General features: G+C 46.1%; 1 protein-coding gene across 3 annotated transcripts in view; it reads left to right on the top strand.

Annotated features, from left to right (window-relative positions):
- UQCC1 (ubiquinol-cytochrome c reductase complex assembly factor 1) overlaps nt 1-13,726 on the top strand; it is a 96,186-nt gene extending 82,460 nt beyond the window's left edge. For all 3 annotated transcript variants that reach the window (XM_073310050.2, XM_073310051.2, XM_073310048.2), the window contains 2 exons: nt 1,140-1,253; nt 12,384-13,726. In XM_073310050.2, coding sequence (XP_073166151.1) covers nt 1,140-1,253; nt 12,384-12,518 — 249 coding nt within the window. In that variant the 3' untranslated portion in view covers nt 12,519-13,726. The remainder of the gene's footprint in view (nt 1-1,139; nt 1,254-12,383) is intronic.
- Nucleotides 13,727-18,600: the final 4,874 nt, after the last annotated feature.

Here is an 18,600-nt window from a genome sequence, read left to right as displayed (position 1 = left end):
GCCATAGCCTGAGTGGCAGGAGGTCTAGGTTCTCTTCTTGGCTCTGCCACAGACTTACTGTCTAACCTTGGGCAAGTCACTTCCCCCCTCAGTGCCTTAGCTGATCCAGATGTACAGTGGATATGCTATTTATCGAGCCTGTCTAATGACCCAGAAGGGTAAAAATGCCCTGATGTGTGTAAGGGCTGTGTGACTCTCCGAAGGCACTACGTTAAGGGCAAAGTGTGTTATTTCTTTTGCCTGAACTGATGTCACTGCAGGTGCTGTACTCATTCACATAATCATTTACTTTAGTTTTTTATTTTGCTGTTTGCCTTATAAACAGTGAGTTCCACAACGTATTGGGCAGCAGGATGCTTCAAGATCAAGGCAAATATTGGTCTTTAATGTTAAGGTAATTTTTGCCTAATGCACGCCTGATGGGAGCACTCAGCAGAGGACAGGCATTCAGATGTTGCAGGGATGGTCACCATATAATCTAGACAGACAGCAGAGGTTATGATGAACACAGACAAAGAAGTGTTACAGATCTGAATCCAGCAAAGACATCTGCCAGTGAAAATTAACTAAAAAAATCCAGATAAGCCTAAATGTCATGGAATTACCCTGTGGTCTTGCATCACAGGCTGAGGTGAACAACAGCACCTTAGTGGCCTTCTCTGCAACAGTTATGTTATATGCCCTTTAGCTCCTGTCCTTGCCAAAAGTTATCACGCTCCCCCCGCCGCCCCCATACTGTGCAGCAATGGTCTCTAGTCTCATAAGGAGTAAGGCTTTGCGCCAGTGATCCAAAGAGAGAGAAAACTGGTTTACCAACGCGTGTTTTCTCCAGAATCCACTCATCCAGCCATTTCTTTTGGACTGTTGTGTTGAGACGCTACACAAACCTCAGGGAGAGGCAGATGTGTGGTGTATATTGCAGTGTATATTTTAGCTGGGTTGGACTCAACGCTTGGAATGTGAAAAAGATGCGAAAAAGAGACTGCAACTCCAACAGTATGGGGCTGTAAGAGATGTGTAATAAACTGAAAAGATCTGGTCAGGCAACAGGTAGTTAAATATCACTCAGGTTTTCGGCTTGTTGTTTACATTCTCGCCGTGTACAGTGTCCAATCCTTCTCTCTCGCTCCTTTTTTTAGGGGATTTTGTCTGATGACCATGTACTGGCAGCAGCCCTTTGGAGAAACTTTTTCAACAAGCAGTGTGAGGACCCCAAGCAGCTGGAACTGCTAGTGGAGTATATGCGCAAGCAGGTGGGCAGTAGTTCAGAGCAGAGCCTCTCTTACTCTTCCTAGGAAAGTAAACTTTGTATTGCTTGCTTACCAAACAACATTGCACAGGGCTGATTACAGAACTGGGATTGACCAAGAGTTTCATAAAATCCTGTTCCAGTTTCCCTCCCCAGTGACAATGTCTTAATCCCGTCCCTCTACTGGAGCCTGGTGCCTTGGGTCTCTGCCTGGAAGATTTGCTTTCTTATGCTGGAGTTGGTCACAGCTTCAGAGTTAAGGTTGAGGTAGAGGTTTTCAGTTTAGCAGGAATTTTAAACCTTTAGTTTCTAAAACACCTATACAAGTGGCAAAATAATGGAATTAAGGATGTGAACTTTGGCTGGTATTTCAGTTGTTCATGGTGGTTTGATAAAAATGGATTGAGACTGAAAGAATAATAAGAGATCCAGAATAATCTCTTTCCATATTTCTCACGAGATTGTCTCACTTTTTTGGACCCATTTTACAAGAAATCTGAAACACTCTGGGCTTTACTACACATACAGCTGCTCGTAATGAGACATCAGCTTTTAAAACATTGTTTGTACTTAAAAGACATAATAATCCATGAATTATGGTGTGGCACACCAAAATACAGGTTTCCACATTTCACCAATTCATGACACATGTGACTTGCCGATACGTATGTTTCACACAGGCAGGGTGGAGAACCATAAGGACAGAAAGCACAGCAGGCAGAATTGCTGCTGTAGCTGCTCCTGCTGCCCCTAATCTCCAGAAGTCCATGAAACGCTCCAGCATATTTTCAGAAGTGAGTGACCATATAGACTTTTTTTACAAAGATTCCCTTCCACTGTTATGGCAAGTTGTCCTTGCCATAGCTACTTTCAGTTTTAAATGGGCATATAATGCTGTTGACACAAAGAGCCTTCTGAAGCCCACCACAGCTTCTCACTCTTTTCAGGAAGGTTGAGACCACCAGGAGCAGAGTAAGCATTGCAGTTTCTCCCTCTCATTTTGAGGAAGATCCACTTTCAGAGAATCATAGAAAATTAGGGTTGGAAGAGACCTCAGGAGGTCATCTAGTCCAACCCTCTGCTCAAAGCAGGACCAACCCCAACGACATCATCCCAGCCAGGGCTCTGTCAAGCTCGGCCTTAAAAACCTCTAAGGATGAAGATTCCACCACATCCCTAGGTAACCCATTCCAGTGCTTCATCATGCTCCTAGTGAAATAGTTTTTCCTAATATCCAACCTAGACCTCCCCCACTGCAACTTGAGACCATTGCTCCTCATTCTGTCATCTGCCACCACTGAGAAAACAGCCAAGCTCCATTCTCTTTGGAACCCCCCTTTAGGTAGTTGAAGGCTGCTATCAAATCCCCCCTCACTCTTCTTTTCCGGCCCCTTGGACTTGTGCATGTCCAGCCTTTCTAAATAGTCCTTAACCTGTTCTTTCACCTGCTCACCTCCTCCCCATATTGTGCTGCCCAGTGCAGCAGTCTGGGAGCTGACATTGTCTGTGAAGACTGAGACAAAAAAAGCATAGCGTACTTCAGCTTTTTCCACATCCTCTGTCACTAGGTTGCCTCCCCCATTTAGTAAGGGGCCCACACTTTCCCTGACCTTCTTGTTGCTAACATACCTGTAGAAACCCCTCTTGTTACCTTTCACGTCCCTTGCTAGCTGCAACTCCAGTTGTGCTTTAACCTTCCTGATGACACCCCTGCATGTTCAAGCAATACTTTTATACTCCTCCCTAGTCATCTGTCCAAGTTTCCACTTCTTGTAAGCTTCCTTTTTGTGTTTAAGCTCTGTTTTTTCTGTTAAGCCAAGCTGGTAGCCTGCGATATTTGCTATTCTTTCTGCACATCGGGATGGTTTGTTCCTGCGCCCTCAATCAGGCTTCTTTAAAATACAGCCAGCTCTCCTTGACTCCTTTCCCCTCATATTAGCCTCCCAGGGGATCCTGCCCATCAGTTTCCTGAGGGAGTCAGTCTTTCTGAAGTCCAGGGTCCGTATTCTGCTGCTTTCCTTTCTTCCTTTTGTCAAGATCCTGAACTCAACCATCACTGGTCACTGCTGCCCAGGTTGCCACCCGCTTCTATTTCCCCTACCAATTCTTCCCTGTTTGTGAGCAGCAGGTCAAGAGGAGCACAGCCCCTAGTTGATTCCTCCAGCACTTGCACCAGGAAGTTGTACCCAACACTCTCCAAAAACTTCCTGGATTTTCTGTGCATTGCTGTATTGCTCTCCCAGCAGATATCAGGGTGATTGAAGTCTCCCGTGAGAACCAGGGCCTGTTATCTGGAAACTTCTGTTAGTTGTCCATAGAAAGCCTCATCTACCTCATCCTCCTAGTCTAGCGGTCTAAGCAGTTGCCCACCATGACATCACTCGTGTTGATCTTGCCTCTAAACTTAACTCAAAGTCTCTCAACAGGCTTTTCTCCAGTTTCATACTGGAGCTCTGAGCAGTCAAACTGCTCTCTTACATGCAGTGCAACTCTTCCACCTTTTCTCTCCCACCTTTCCTTCCTGAACAGTTTATACCCATCCATGACAGTGCTCCAGTCATGTGAGTTACCCCACCAAGTCTCTGTTATTCCAGTCACATCATAGTTCCTTGACTGTGCCAGGACTTCCAATTCTTTCTGCTTGTTTCCCAGGCTTCTTGTGTTCGTGTACAGGCACCTAAGATAACTAGCCGATTGCCCTACTTTCTCAGTATGAATCAGGCGGCCTCCTCTGTTGCACCCTCCTCCTTGTGTTTCCTCCCAGTATCCTTCTTCCCCACTTACCTCAGGGCTTAGGTCTCCATCCCCCGGCGAGCCTAGTTTAAAGCCCTCCTCATTAGGTTAGCAAGCCTGCCTGCAAAGATGCTCTTTCCTCTCTTCCTTAGGTGGATCCCATCTCTTCCTAGCAATCCTTCTTCCAGGAACATCCCATGGTCAAAGAATCCAAAGCCCTCTCTCCAACACCACCTGGGCAACCACACATTTACCTCCACAATTCGATGGTCCCTATCTGGGCCTTTTCCTTCAACAGGGAGGATGGACGAGAACACGACTTGCACCTCAAACTCCTTTATCCTTGTTTCCAGAGCCAGATAGTCTGCAGTGACCCGCTCTAGGTCATTCTTGTCAGTATCACTGGTGCAAACATGGAGAAGTAGGAAGGGATAGTGGTCCAAGGACTTGATCAGTCTCTGCAGACACGCTGTCACATCCTGAATTCTAGCACCAAGCAAGCAGCACACTTCTCGAGTTTCCCGGTCTGAATGGCAGATGGATGTCTCTGTCCCCCTTAGGAGGGAGTCCCCGACCACCACCACCCATCTCCTCCTCTTGGGAGTGGTGGTCGTAGAACCCCCATCTCTAGGACAGTGCATCCCATTCCTTTCGGTCGATGATGTCTCCTTCTCATCCCTTCCCTCAGATGGCTCTTCCAAACCATTCTCCACCATAGTACCTGTGCAGAAAGCCTGAAAACAGTTTTTTACCTGTGTCTGCACTGGGGGTACATGGGTTCTCCTCTTTCTTCTTCTGGAAGTCACGTGCTGCTAGTTTTCTTCCCCGTTCTGCCCTGCCCTCTCTGGTTCTTCGTCATGCTGTGCCTGCTGTACCAAACGCTGACGTCTGTCCAGAAAGTCTTCCTTCTCTCTGATGCAACGTGAGGTTGATACTTGGGTCTCTAGCCCTTTAACCTTCTCTTTCAATACAGAGACCAGCCTGCACTTCGTACAGACGAAGTCGCTTCTATTCTCTGGAAGAAAGAAAAACATGGCACATCCTGTGCAGGTCACAACAGCTGATAGCTTACTATACATATTGCCTTCCTTCTAAGAGTCTCTTCAGATGTTGTATTTACTGCTCACAGAAGCCTGAAAGGCAAAAACTCTGTGGGAACTTTCCCCAGGCAAACTCCCTCTCTTTGCTTCTCCTGTTTCCCTCCTTCCTTGATCCCTAGGACCTACCCATTGAGGTACGTCACCCTTGTATAAAAACTAGAGAACTAACAGAAACAATAACTTTATTTAGCGACGATAAGACCCTTAGAGACCCTCCATTCCCCTGATCATCCTAATAGCTCTTCTCTGCACCTGTTTGACTCTTGAAATAGTTTTATTGGAACATGGGTGACCAGAATTGTACACAGTATTCCAAATGAAGTCTTACTAGTGCCTTGTACAATGACGTTAATACTTCTCTATGTCTGGTGGAAATGCCTCCCTGATACATTCTAGGAACACATTTGCCTTTTTCATAGTCACATCACATTTGGTGCTCATAGTCATTCTGTGATCAGCTTATACACACAGGTCTCTCTCCTCCTCTGTCACTTCAGCTGATGAGCCCCCACTTTATAGCAAAAGTTTTTATTTTTAGATCCTATGTGCATGACCTTGTACTTTGTACTATTAAATTTAATCTCATTTCTTTTACTTCAGCTTTCAGAGTCACCCAGTTCTTCCTGTTTAATATTCTGATCCTCCTGTGTATGAATGATGCCTCCCAACTTTGTATCATCAGCAAATCTCATTAGCACACTCCTACTTTTTGTGCCAAGGTCATTAATAAAATATATTAAATAGGATCAGTCCCAAGATCGATCCTTGAGGAACTCCGTTACTAACCTCCCTCCAGTCCAGCCTTCTGCTCGTTAATCAGTTCCTTACCCACCTTAAAATTCTTGTAATAATCACCATCTTCTCTAATTTTATTAATAATTTCCCATACCATGTCCAATGCTGTACTGAAGTCGAAGTGTACAAGATTGACTGCATGTCCCCCATCTAAAAAATCAGTTTTCTTCTCAAAGAAGGATATTGGGTTAATCTGGCATGATCTAACTTTGGCAAATGCATGTTGCATTTCCATTTACCCATTTGCATACAAGAGTTTTAAAAGAGCTGGCGGGGGGGCTCATTGGATGGTTAATATTGAAAATCATAGAATCATAGAATATCAGGGTTGGAAGGGACCCCAGAAGGTCATCTAGTCCAACCCCCTGCTCAAAGCAGGACCAATTCCCAGTTAAATCATCCCAGCCAGGGCTTTGTCAAGCCTGACCTTAAAAACCTCTAAGGAAGGAGATTCTACCACCTCCCTAGGTAACGCATTCCAGTGTTTCACCACCCTCTTAGTGAAAAAGTTTTTCCTAATATCCAATCTAAACCTCCCCCACTGCAACTTGAGACCATTACTCCTCGTTCTGTCATCTGCTACCATTGAGAACAGTCTAGAGCCATCCTCTTTGGAACCCCCTTTCAGGTAGTTGAAAGCAGCTATCAAATCCCCCCTCATTCTTCTCTTCTGCAGGCTAAACAATCCCAGCTCCCTCAGCCTCTCCTCATAACTCATGTGTTCCAGTCCCCTAATCATTTTTGTTGCCCTTCGCTGGACTCTCTCCAATTTATCCACATCCTTCTTGAAGTGTGGGGCCCAAAACTGGACACAGTACTCCAGATGAGGCCTCACCAATGTCGAATAGAGGGGAACGATCACGTCCCTCGATCTGCTCGCTATGCCCCTACTTATACATCCCAAAATGCCATTGGCCTTCTTGGCAACAAGGGCACACTGCTGACTCATATCCAGCTTCTCGTCCACTGTCACCCCTAGGTCCTTTTCTGCAGAACTGCTGCCTAGCCATTCGGTCCCTAGTCTGTAGCTGTGCATTGGGTTCTTCCGTCCTAAGTGCAGGACCCTGCACTTATCCTTATTGAACCTCATCAGATTCCTTTTGGCCCAATCTTCCAATTGGTCTAGGTCCTTCTGTATCCTATCCCTCCCCTCCAGCGTATCTACCACTCCTCCCAGTTTAGTATCATCCGCAAATTTGCTGAGACTGCAATCCACACCATCTTCCAGATCATTTATGAAGATATTGAATAAAACCGGCCCCAGGACCGACCCTTGGGGCACTCCACTTGATACCGGCTGCCAACTAGACATGGAGCCATTGATCACTACCCGTTGAGCCCGACAATTTAGCCAGCTTTCTACCCACCTTATAGTGCATTCATCCAGCCCATACTTCCTTAACTTGCTGACAAGAATACTATGGGAGACCGTGTCAAAAGCTTTGCTAAAGTCAAGAAACAATACATCCACTGCTTTCCCTTCATCCACAGAACCAGTAATCTCATCATAAAAGGCGATTAGATTAGTCAGGCATGACCTTCCCTTGGTGAATCCATGCTGGCTGTTCCTGATCACTTTCCTCTCATGCATGTGCTTCAGGATTGATTCTTTGAGGACCTGCTCCATGATTTTTCCAGGGACTGAGGTGAGGCTGACTGGCCTGTAGTTCCCAGGATCTTCCTTCTTCCCTTTTTTAAAGATTGGCACTACATTAGCCTTTTTCCAGTCATCCGGGACTTCCCCGGTTCGCCACGAGTTTTCAAAGATAATGGCCAGTGGCTCTGCAATCACAGCCACCAATTCCTTCAGCACTCTCGGATGCAACTCGTCCGGCCCCATGGACTTGTGCACGTCCAGCTTTTCTAAATAGTCCCTAACCGCCTCTATCTCCACAGAGGGCTGGCCATCTCTTCCGCATTTTGTGATGCCCAGCGCAGCAGTCTGGGAGCTGACCTTGTTAGTGAAAACAGAGGCAAAAAAAGCATTGAGTACATTAGCTTTTTCCACATCCTCTGTCACTAGGTTGCCTCCCTCATTCAGTAAGGGGCCCACACATTCCTTGGCTTTCTTCTTGTTGCCAACATACCTGAAGAAACCCTTCTTGTTACTCTTGACATCTCTGGCTAGCTGCAGCTCCAGGTGCGATTTGGCCCTCCTGATAACATTCCTACATGCCCGAGCAATATTTTTATACTCTTCCCTGGTCATATGTCCAACCTTCCACTTCTTGTAAGCTTCTTTTTTATGTTTAAGATCCGCTAGGATTTCACCATTAAGCCAAGTTGGTCGCCTGCCATATTTACTATTCTTTCGACTCATCGGGATGGTTTGTCCCTGTAACCTCAACAGGGATTCCTTGAAATACAGCCAGCTCTCCTGGACTCCTTTCCCCTTCAAGTTAGTCCCCCAGGGGATCCTGGCCATCCGTTCCCTGAGGGAGTCGAAGTCTGCTTTCCTGAAGTCCAGGGTCCGTATCCTGCTGCTTACCTTTGTTCCCTGCGTCAGGATCCTGAACTCAACCAACTCATGGTCACTGCCTCCCAGATTCCCATCCACTTTTGCTTCCCCCACTAATTCTACCCGGTTTGTGAGCAGCAGGTCAAGAAAAGCACCCCCCCTAGTTGGCTCCTCTAGCACTTGCGCCAGGAAATTGTCCCCTACGCTTTCCAAAAACTTCCTGGATTGTCTATGCACCGCTGTATTGCTCTCCCAGCAGATATCAGGAAAATTAAAGTCACCCATGAGAATCAGGGCATGCGATCTAGTAGCTTCCGTGAGCTGCCGGAAGAAAGCCTCATCCACCTCATCCCCCTGGTCCGGTGGTCTATAGCAGACTCCCACCACTACATCACTCTTGTTGCACACACTTCTAAACTTAATCCAGAGACACTCAGGTTTTTCTGCAGTTTCGTACCGGAGCTCTGAGCAGTCATACTGCTCCCTTACATACAGTGCTACTCCCCCACCTTTTCTGCCCTGCCTGTCCTTCCTGAACAGTTTATAACCATCCATGACAGTACTCCAGTCATATGAGTTATCCCACCAAGTCTCTGTTATTCCGATCACGTCATAGTTCCTTGACATCACCAGGACCTCCAGTTCTCCCTGCTTGTTTCCAAGGCTTTGTGCATTTGTATATAAGCACTTGAGATAACCTGTTGATCGCCCCTCATTGCCAGTATGAGGCAGGAGCCCTCCCCTCATAGACATTCCTGCCTGTGCTTCCTCCCGGTATCCCGCTTTCCCACTTACCTCAGGGCTTTGGTCTCCTTCCCCCGGTGAACCTAGTTTAAAGCCCTCCTCACTAGGTTAGCCAGCCTGCTGGCAAAGATGCTCTTCCCTCTCTTCGTAAGATGGAGCCCGTCTCTACCCAGCACTCCTCCTTCATGGAACACCATCCCATGGTCAAAGAAACCAAAGCCTTCTCTCCGACACCATCTGCGTAGCCATTCGTTGACTTCCACGATTTGACGCTCCCTACCTAGGCCTTTTCCTTCCACGGGGAGGATGGACGAGAACACCACTTGCGCCTCGTTCTAATCAACGAGTCTTAGAACACTGGGGAAGTTCTAGAAGACTAGAAGAAAGCTAATGTTGTGCCAGTATTTAAAAGGGGTAATTATAGGCCTGTCAGCCTGACATCAATCCCAGGCAAAATAATAGAACAGCTGATATAGGACTCAATTAATAAAGAATTAGAGGAAGATAATATAATTGTCAATCAACATGGATTTATGGAAAATATACCCTGTCAAACTACCTTGATATCATTTTTTTAATGAGATTACATTTGGTTGATAAAGATAACAGTAATAATGTAATATACTTAGACTGCTGAAAGGCACTTGACTTTATACCATTCAAAATGATGCTTAAAAATCTAGAACAATACAAATTAATGTGACACACTAAATGTATTAAAACTGGCTAATTGACAGGTCTCAAAATGTAATTGTAAATGAGGAATCATCAAGCAAGTGTGTTTCTAGCAGGGATCGGGTCTTGGCCCTATGCTATTTAACATTTTAATCAATGACCTGGAAGTAAATGCAAAATCATTCCTGATAAAGTTTGCAGATAATACCAAAACCTGGGGGAGTGGTAAATAATAAAAAGGACAGGTCACTGATTCAGAGTGATCTGGATTACTTGGTAAACTGGGCACAAGCAAACAATATGCACTTTAATACAGCCAGATGTAAAGTTATACACCCAGGAACAAAGAGCGTAGACCATACTTACAGAATGGGTGACTCTATCTTGAGAAGCAGTGACTCTGAAAAATACTTGGGGTGAAGGTCATGCTGGATAATCAGCTGAACATGAAATCCTAGTGCAAAGCTGTGACCAAAGGGGCTAATTTGATCCGTGGATGCATACATCAGAATCTTGAGTAGGAGAAGGAAGGTTACATTACCTCAGTATTCGGCAGTGGTGTGACTGCTGCTGGAATACTGGGTTTAGTTTTGGTGACTACAGTTCAAAAAGGATGTTGATAAACTGGACAGGATTCAGAGAAGACCTATGAGACTGATTAAAGGATGGAAAAACTTCTTATAGTGATAGACTCAAGGAACTCCATCTATTTAGCTTAACAAAGAGGAGGTTATGGATCACAGTGTGTAAGTACCTACACATGGAATAAATATTTGACAATGAGCTCTTCAGTACAGCAGACAAAGGTATAACAAGATCCAATGGCTGGAAGTTGAAATTTGACAAATTCAGACTGGAAATGAGGTGTAATTTTTAAACAGGAACAGTAATTAACCATTGGAACAATTTATCAAGCGTGGTGGTGGATTCTCCATCACTGTCTATTTTAAAATCAAGATTGGATGTTTTTCTAAAATATATGCTGTAGTTCAAACAGGAATTAATTCAGGAATGTGCTCTGGCCTGTGTTACGCAGGAAGTCAGACTAGATGATCACAATGGTCCCTTCTGGTTTTATAATCTGTAAAACGTGGCAAGGATTATCTCCACCCCTCTTCGTGAGACACGTGTCTACCATTTGTTACTGGAATATGTAGTCTGGGGGTATTACGGGATTCCTAGCTGCTGTTAGACCGTCCCAGAGCTGCAGTGATCTAGCGGCTTTTCTCAATTTATGTCAGGCCAGGAGACTGCACCTATTTATTTTGGATGTGGGCTGGGTTATGTTAATTCATTCCGTTGTCACCTCAAGATGGCAATGTGCCCTGCATGGGACCTCACCTTAAATTAGCTTGGAAAGTGAAGCTGGTGCAGCCTGCATGGCTTAGCAAGTAGTGCATCTCACCAGAAAAAACATGACACCAGTGGTCCCAGATCTGCATTGACTGCTGGGTACAGGGTAAGGTGGTGGTTTTACCATGAAAGCTGTAAATAGCCTGAGACATGCCTACTCAAGGGACACCTCCCTCCCCGTACTGTACTGCCACAGCTTGTAGGCAGGAGAAGCAACTGAGCTGGAGCCCCCTTGGCAGAAGAGAGGGAGTTGCAGACAGGGCTTTCTCCATGAGGGACCCTTAACTTCAGAATTTACTTCCTCTTCCCCACCTCCTTGGTCCTAAATGGACCAAATGTGATTACCTTTATGGCAGGTGCAAAGCCCATCTTTTTACCCAGTCTGATGGTAAAGACAGCTTTTTGCAGGGCCAGGTGAGAACTGTTTGATTTGCTGTTATCACTGGTTCTTTTTGGTTCCGGGGGAAGAGGAGCTGTGAATTTTTTAGTTTATGTGAAGTCTGGTCTTGTGGCTAAGGCTGAGATTCATGAGATCTGGGTTCAGTTCCTGGCTTTGCCACATCCTGCCTGTGTGACCTTGAGCAGGGCACTGGGCCCCAGTTCTTCATCTACGTCACGGGGGTAGTGCTTCCTTCCTCCGACCCATAGCTTGTCTTGTGTTTTCATATAAACCTTTGGGGATAGGAGCTGTCTCCTACTGTGTGTGTACAGATCTCCAGGCACTACCAATAACAGCAGCAGTCATTTAAAATTGGTGGTAGAGGCACTTAGTACTTGGGATAGTGGTTTTTTTGTATAGGTAGAAATGAATAGTCTCACTTCTTTATTCGTATCACTCACCAGGACAGTCTCAGCCAGCTGTGGATTAAGTACCTCTCCACTCCATTTTTCAAGCTTGAGGGACTGGTCCAATACACTGGTTACAGGCCAAAGTTTCCTCAGCCCACTGCCCTCTTCTTTGCCCCACTGTCAGGATTTTCAGAGACCATTTTATTTCAGGCATTAGAAGACCTTTTGTTAGGCTCAAACCTTCTATAGCTCTTTGTCTTCTAGCCCTTTTGAGAAGCACTTTCAGCCATTTACCCCTTCCTTCTAGTCCTCTTCCACTCAGTGCTAAAGATTCAAAACAATCCCACAGTTCTACTTCCTTTCTTCAAAACGTGCTGCTTACATGAACTCTTGGTGAGTTTGGAATTGTCGGGGGAAATCTTCAGGCTATCTTTATTTCTTCCAGTGAGTTCAAGTCAGAAATACATTATTTCCTTGTGAATTTCAGATGCAGTACCTGGATGCTATAAATGGAGAGGACCTGCTACTGGCTGGTGAAGTGACTTGGCGCCCTCTTGTGGAGAGTAATGCCCAAAGCATCCTGAGGCCAACTCCCCCAACGTATAATGATGAAGGACTCTGAGACCTTCATCAGTCAATGAACGATGTGTTAAATCAGCTTGTACCTAAAAGTAAGGTTATCTCATTCTGTGGGGTACCCAAGAAGGGAAGGAATAAATATTTGCCGTTGAAAGAATATGTTAAAATAAATAGCCTTTTTTATATTGATTTACATGTTGGTAAACCTGACAGCAGTACTCTTTTGAATATTCTGTCTAGGATTAGATGCTGCTAGCTCAGTTGAGGAATGCCTGGCTGTTGCAGAAGTATAAAGTTGACCCTGTAGGTAGGTTCTGAGAGACAGCATCCATCTTTTGAAAACCAAATATCTTCCCAAAAGTGATAGGTACCTCAAGAACAGGGTTCTCTGCTCTTTAATTGGCAAGAGGGGAGCTGCTTCACACAGATACAATATTACTCTTTCTGCGCCATGAAAAGTTGCTAAGCACAAGGCTGAGTTCTGTGTGTTCTCAGTGTTGATATACCTCTATCCTGGCTTGGGGGGACATAGTGTATTTTTGCATTAAAATGCTTGGGAATTGGCTGAGAAAATCAAAAATCATTTCAAGATCAAAGCCCAGTTCAGAGTCAGACTGCGACTGGCCTCTTGCACAGATGCACAAGGCGAGGTAGGTGCAAGGAGCTGGAGCCAGGGCCAGGCATGTTCACAGTCCTTGCTAACCTCCTTGGGTACTAGCCAGCTAGAGAGGGAGGGGACAGGGCCATGGGGGGGTTATGGCTAAAAGCCACTTTAGAGAACTTATTGTTTCAAAGTAGCTGTATCTTCCTGATATGCTTATATTCTTTCTAGAGCTGTGCTCTAGTGATTGCTGCAGTAGAGTAACATCTGAATGGTCTATTCATGTTCTCGATGGGATAAAACTATGCTCTTCCCAAAAGAAGAGGTTCAAGACCTTTTTTAGTTAACATTTTAAATAGTTAAGCAGGCAACAGTTACCCCAAAAGAATAATTAAATGAAAACGTGCACCAAATAAATCAACAGAAAGTAGGACTTTATTGCACAAACTAAAGGTCAACATGGGGTTTCTAGTTCAGTGACTGAAACTGGTTTTATTTCTCTCGTGTACAAAATCTTCATAGGAAACCATGTGACCAAGTAATAGAACTGTACTAGTTTTGTGTACTTTGTAATGCCTTTGCTGAGAATGAGAAGAATGGTGCCCTGTCATGTCAGGATATAGTCCTAATAAACCAATTCACCAAATATATAGATGAGTCATCTTTAATGTGTGATCCCTCTAACATGCCACAAATGTTCTTATTTCTGGTGTAAGTCTGATGTCTTCTGTAGCTGCCCTGGACTGTGGATGTTCCTGCTCCTAGTGCCAACTTTTCTAGGCAATTTGCATCAGTGTTAGACATCACCTTTCCTGTCAGTGACAAATGGGATCCAGAACATGATCTCCGAAACACAGGCAAATGCTTCTTAGCCTTTGTTTAGGGAGCAACTACGAGTGAGTTTTTCTGTGTGTGTGTGTGTGTGTGTGTGTGTGTGTGTTCACATAGATATATAAAGTAATTTTGTTAGTTTTTTCAAAAGCAAACTTCCTCAGTTTAAGTTGTTATAAAATGAGTCATGTAAAGAAACCTTATATGTGTGAGGTATATCCCACTTCTGTAAAAACATTACAAACCAAACAACTTTCTCTCAGTTTATTTAAGATGCTTTTGTTGCAAGCTGAGCTAAGGAGAGAAACCTCTTATGTGTGAAGTATTATGCAGTATGTGTGAGATAATAACACCTTGTAATTCATTACAGCTGTGTTGTATTTACGTAAAAGAAGGCTTAGCCGTGTAGGAATTTGCTGATTAATTTATTTTTAATGGGAGTGAAGTATACCAAGTACCAAAATAAACTTTACTGTGTGTATCTTACTGCTCCTGGAATAGATGGAAAAATTAATGGTAGATATTTTGGCTCAAAACTACCTACATTAATTCATAAACAAAATAGTCATTTAAACTTTAACCCCTTTCCTGCTATGTCATTTAAACCTTGACTCATGCTTTAGTACCTGTTGTGTCTCCCAGGCCACGAAAACACAGGACTAAAAGCATGGCACTACTCATGCCATAGGAACCTAGTGGACACAGGAATGGGGCCACAGACCTTGCCATACCACAGATATGCAAGACCTATAGACCAGAGTCCATCATGCCTTTTATGCAGTGGGACTGCAGGTGTGGGATCACATTCCGTCTGATACTGTGAATATGTGGAGTCCACAGGACCCTTACCTTAGCCCTTCCCACCATAGGAATGGAGAGTCTACAGAGACCATGGTGCCTTCCAGGCCACAGGTATGGGAGTGCCACAGATTCATTTGGGAGCATACATGTGTGTACCTTCCAAGGATATGGGAACTGGAAGATTGGCGGCCATGACAGCTTCCCTGGTTCAAGAAATGCCCCCGTATGTTCTGTCACTGCAGAGTGAGCCAACAGTGAGGATGTATAGGTGAGGAAAGGAGTGGATGGAGCAGATAAGATTAGGCAGATAGGACAGATACATAATCATATAAATTACGAGCACTATCGGAACTAAAGAGAACGCACAAGGGCTGGAACTGGGCAGGGGAGGAACTTGTCTTTCCAGCCCTGGATTCTCTGCGGATAAAGGATGTGGAGTGGCTTTTTCTTTGAGCATAGGAGATCCCTTAACCTCCCTTATTCTCAGATGTATAAGCTCCAATAGGACACACACACACACCATATTTGCAATATATCTTTGCATCCAGGCTCACCAGAAAGAGCGTTGTTATGATGGAAGATGCCACCTCCATTATGAACATAGATGGACAAGTGCATGGAACAGTTTCTCAAAAAAAATAAAACCTCTGTCTCTTCTATTAAAGGACTCAGCTCTCATAGATCTGACAAGCATGCAGAGCAAAAAGCTCCATGCACTCATGAGCTTGCTGTGACCTTCCACCCAATTCCCCAAAGGTTCTGCTGCTTCAGCCTGGGCCAGGTGTAGTTTTCCCTTTTGGCTTCTCATCAGCACCCAGAGTTTTCTCTGAGCTCATGCTCAGAGTGATCACAACCTTCAGGAAGGAAGGAGTCTGAAGACCTGCACATCAAGGCCCCTCATTCTCGTTCACTTAAGCTGTAACTGTCCTCAAAGTGCATGGTTTCATTCCAAGTGGAAGAGTAAATGCTCTTGTTCTTTCCCGGGACCTAATCCACTTGAGACCGTAATTCTGAACCAGCCAGAGGCTACTTGTCCTTCCTGCAGACATACTCCCTTGTTGTGAGGAGCCCTTGAGAGTCCTCGTGTTTGCATGGGTTGGCTCTGCATCTGGTGAGCATTGTGGCCGTGATGAGCAGCAGCCAGTGAACTGTCCTGCCACTGAGATTGCTCCAGCTCCTCCAGAGTCCAGGTATGTTAGCACTGCAAAGCGCATCTTTCCCCCTGTTCTCCAAGGCTGTTGGGGAGGGGCGGGCTAGGATGTCTATATTTATGGGCAATCCTTCCTTTATGGTCTCGTTTTAAATTTGAGACAGGCACCCAGAGCACTGAATGGGTGCCTATTGTTGTGTATTAAGTTTTGAGTAACTAACTCGGCTTCTTTTTCAAATGCATGCTCATGTTGATTCCATTGTAGGTGTGTGCGTGCCCACGTGCGCGGTTGTCGGAGATTTTTGCCTTCATGGTATCTGTAGGGCTGGCTGTGGTGCCCACTGGAGTGCTGCACTCAAGACGCGGAAAATCAGGCGCTGCCAGCCCTACGCCCTCTCGGTGCCTTCTTACCGCCCGTGGTGGTCAGTCAGAGCACCTGTCCCTTGCTTCGCAAGCGGCCAGCAGTTCCTTTTTCTGTCTCAGCCTTGTGCTTCCAGTTGTAAATAGTTCTGTCGTTTGTTAGTAGTTAAGTAGCTGTAAAGTGTTCAGTTAGTTAGGGTCCCAGAGGGGACTTTGCCCGGGCAGGGCATGCCCAGTTCTCCAGGTTTTAAGCCCTGCTCCACGTGTAACAGGCCCGCTCACTACAGCCCACGTGTGTCTGTGACTGTTGAGCCACATGGCCGCGTGCATGTACGAGGTCAGCCATGCCCAACTTTATCTGAGGCCTCTGCAAACGTGGCTGGCCTCTGTTTACGTTTCCAGCAGGTACCCCCTAGACTGAGCGGTCACAATGCCGAGCCATGTCGTACTGTCGCTGGACTGGTGTCAGGATCCCAAGTTGGTGCTCTGGGGAGTTCCTTTCGTGTCCCTGTCTCCATCGCTCACCCTGGTCTCAGGCGCTTCAGATCTGGCAGGTGTAGCCCACGCTGGCTACACCTCGACTCAGCCCTCCCCATCAATGTCAGGGAGATCAGGGCGGTTCCTCTGGCCTGCCAGGCTTTTTTGACCCACTTGCAGGGCAAGGTGGTGCAGGTCCTGATGGATAATACCGCCGCAATGTATTACATCAACAGACGGAGTGGACGCCAGGTCTTTGTCCCCTTTGTCGAGAAGCACTCAGCCTCTGGGACTTTTGCTTGAGGAACGCCATTCACCTGGTGGCTGCCCACCTGCCGGGGACCAAGAACATCTTGGCGGATCACCTCAGCAGAACCTTCTCGTCTCGCCACAAATGGTCACTCCATCCAGAGGTAGTCAGCCTGATCTTCTGCAAGTTGGGGAATCCCCAGGTGGACCTGTTCATGTCGAGGCAGAATAAGAAATGCCATGTGTTGCGGATGATACTAAACTGGGAGGAGTGGTAGATACGCTGGAGGGGAGGGATAGGATACAGAAAGACCTAGACAAATTGGAGGATTGGGCCAAAAGAAATCTGATGAGGTTCAATAAGGATAAGTGCAGGGTCCTGCACTTAGGACGGAAGAACCCAATGCACAGCTACAGACTAGGGACCGAATGGCTAGGCAGCAGTTCTGCGGAAAAGGACCTAGGGGTGACAGTGGACGAGAAGCTGGATATGAGTCAGCAGTGTGCCCTTGTTGCCAAGAAGGCCAATGGCATTTTGGGATGTATAAGTAGGGGCATAGCGAGCAGATCGAGGGACGTGATCGTTCCCCTCTATTCGACATTGGTGAGGCCTCATCTGGAGTACTGTGTCCAGTTTTGGGCCCCACACTACAAGAAGGATGTGGATAAATTGGAGAGAGTCCAGCGAAGGGCAACAAAAATGATTAGGGGTCTGGAACACATGAGTTATGAGGAGAGGCTGAGGGAGCTGGGATTGTTTAGCCTGCAGAAGAGAAGAATGAGGGGGGATTTGATAGCTGCTTTCAGCTACCTGAAAGGGGGTTCCAAAGAGGATGGCTCTAGACTGTTCTCAATGGTAGCAGATGACAGAACGAGGAGTAATGGTCTCAAGTTGCAGTGGGGGAGGTTTAGATTGGATATTAGGAAAAACTTTTTCACTAAGAGGGTGGTGAAACACTGGAATGCGTTACCTAGGGAGGTGGTAGAATCTCCTTCCTTAGAGGTTTTTAAGGTCAGGCTTGACAAAGCCCTGGCTGGGATGATTTAACTGGGAATTGGTCCTGCTTTGAGCAGGGGGTTGGACTAGATGACCTTCTGGGGTCCCTTCCAACCCTGATATTCTATGATTCTGCTCTCTGCAGGGCAGGAACCAGGGCTCCCTGTTGGATGCCTTCCTGATTTCGTGGTCGGGAGTGCTGATGTACGCCTTCCCCCTGGTGCCCTTGATCCACAGGGTTCTCCTGAGGTGAAGCAAGACAAGGCCATGGTCATCCTTGTGGCCCCAATGTGGCCTTGTCAGCACTGGTTCAGCATCCTGCTGAGTCAGTTGGCAGCCTCCTCCCTGCAGCTGCCTCTTCGGCTGGATCTGGTGTCCCAGAACCACGGCAATCTGCTGCACCCGAACCTGGCGCCACTGTACTTGACAGCCTGGGTGCTGCGTGGAGAGGAACGACGGGGTTCCAACAGTGTCCAGCAAGTCCTGCTGGGCAACTGGAAGCCTTCCACCCAAGCTACCTATGTGGCAAAGTGGAAGCGATTTACATGTTGGGCCTCGGATCCTCACATCCAGGCAGAAGAGGCCCCACTGCAAGACATCCTGGACTATTTGCTGCACCTTAAGCTCCAGGACCTGTCGCTGTCTTCAGTCAAGGTGCA

The sequence above is a fragment of the Lepidochelys kempii genome, chromosome 13 (genome assembly GCF_965140285.1).
Source record: "Lepidochelys kempii isolate rLepKem1 chromosome 13, rLepKem1.hap1, whole genome shotgun sequence".
Lineage (NCBI taxonomy): Eukaryota > Metazoa > Chordata > Testudines > Cheloniidae > Lepidochelys > Lepidochelys kempii.
The sequence above is the reverse complement of the archived record's forward strand: the minus strand, read 5'-3'. Positions and strand labels throughout refer to the sequence as shown.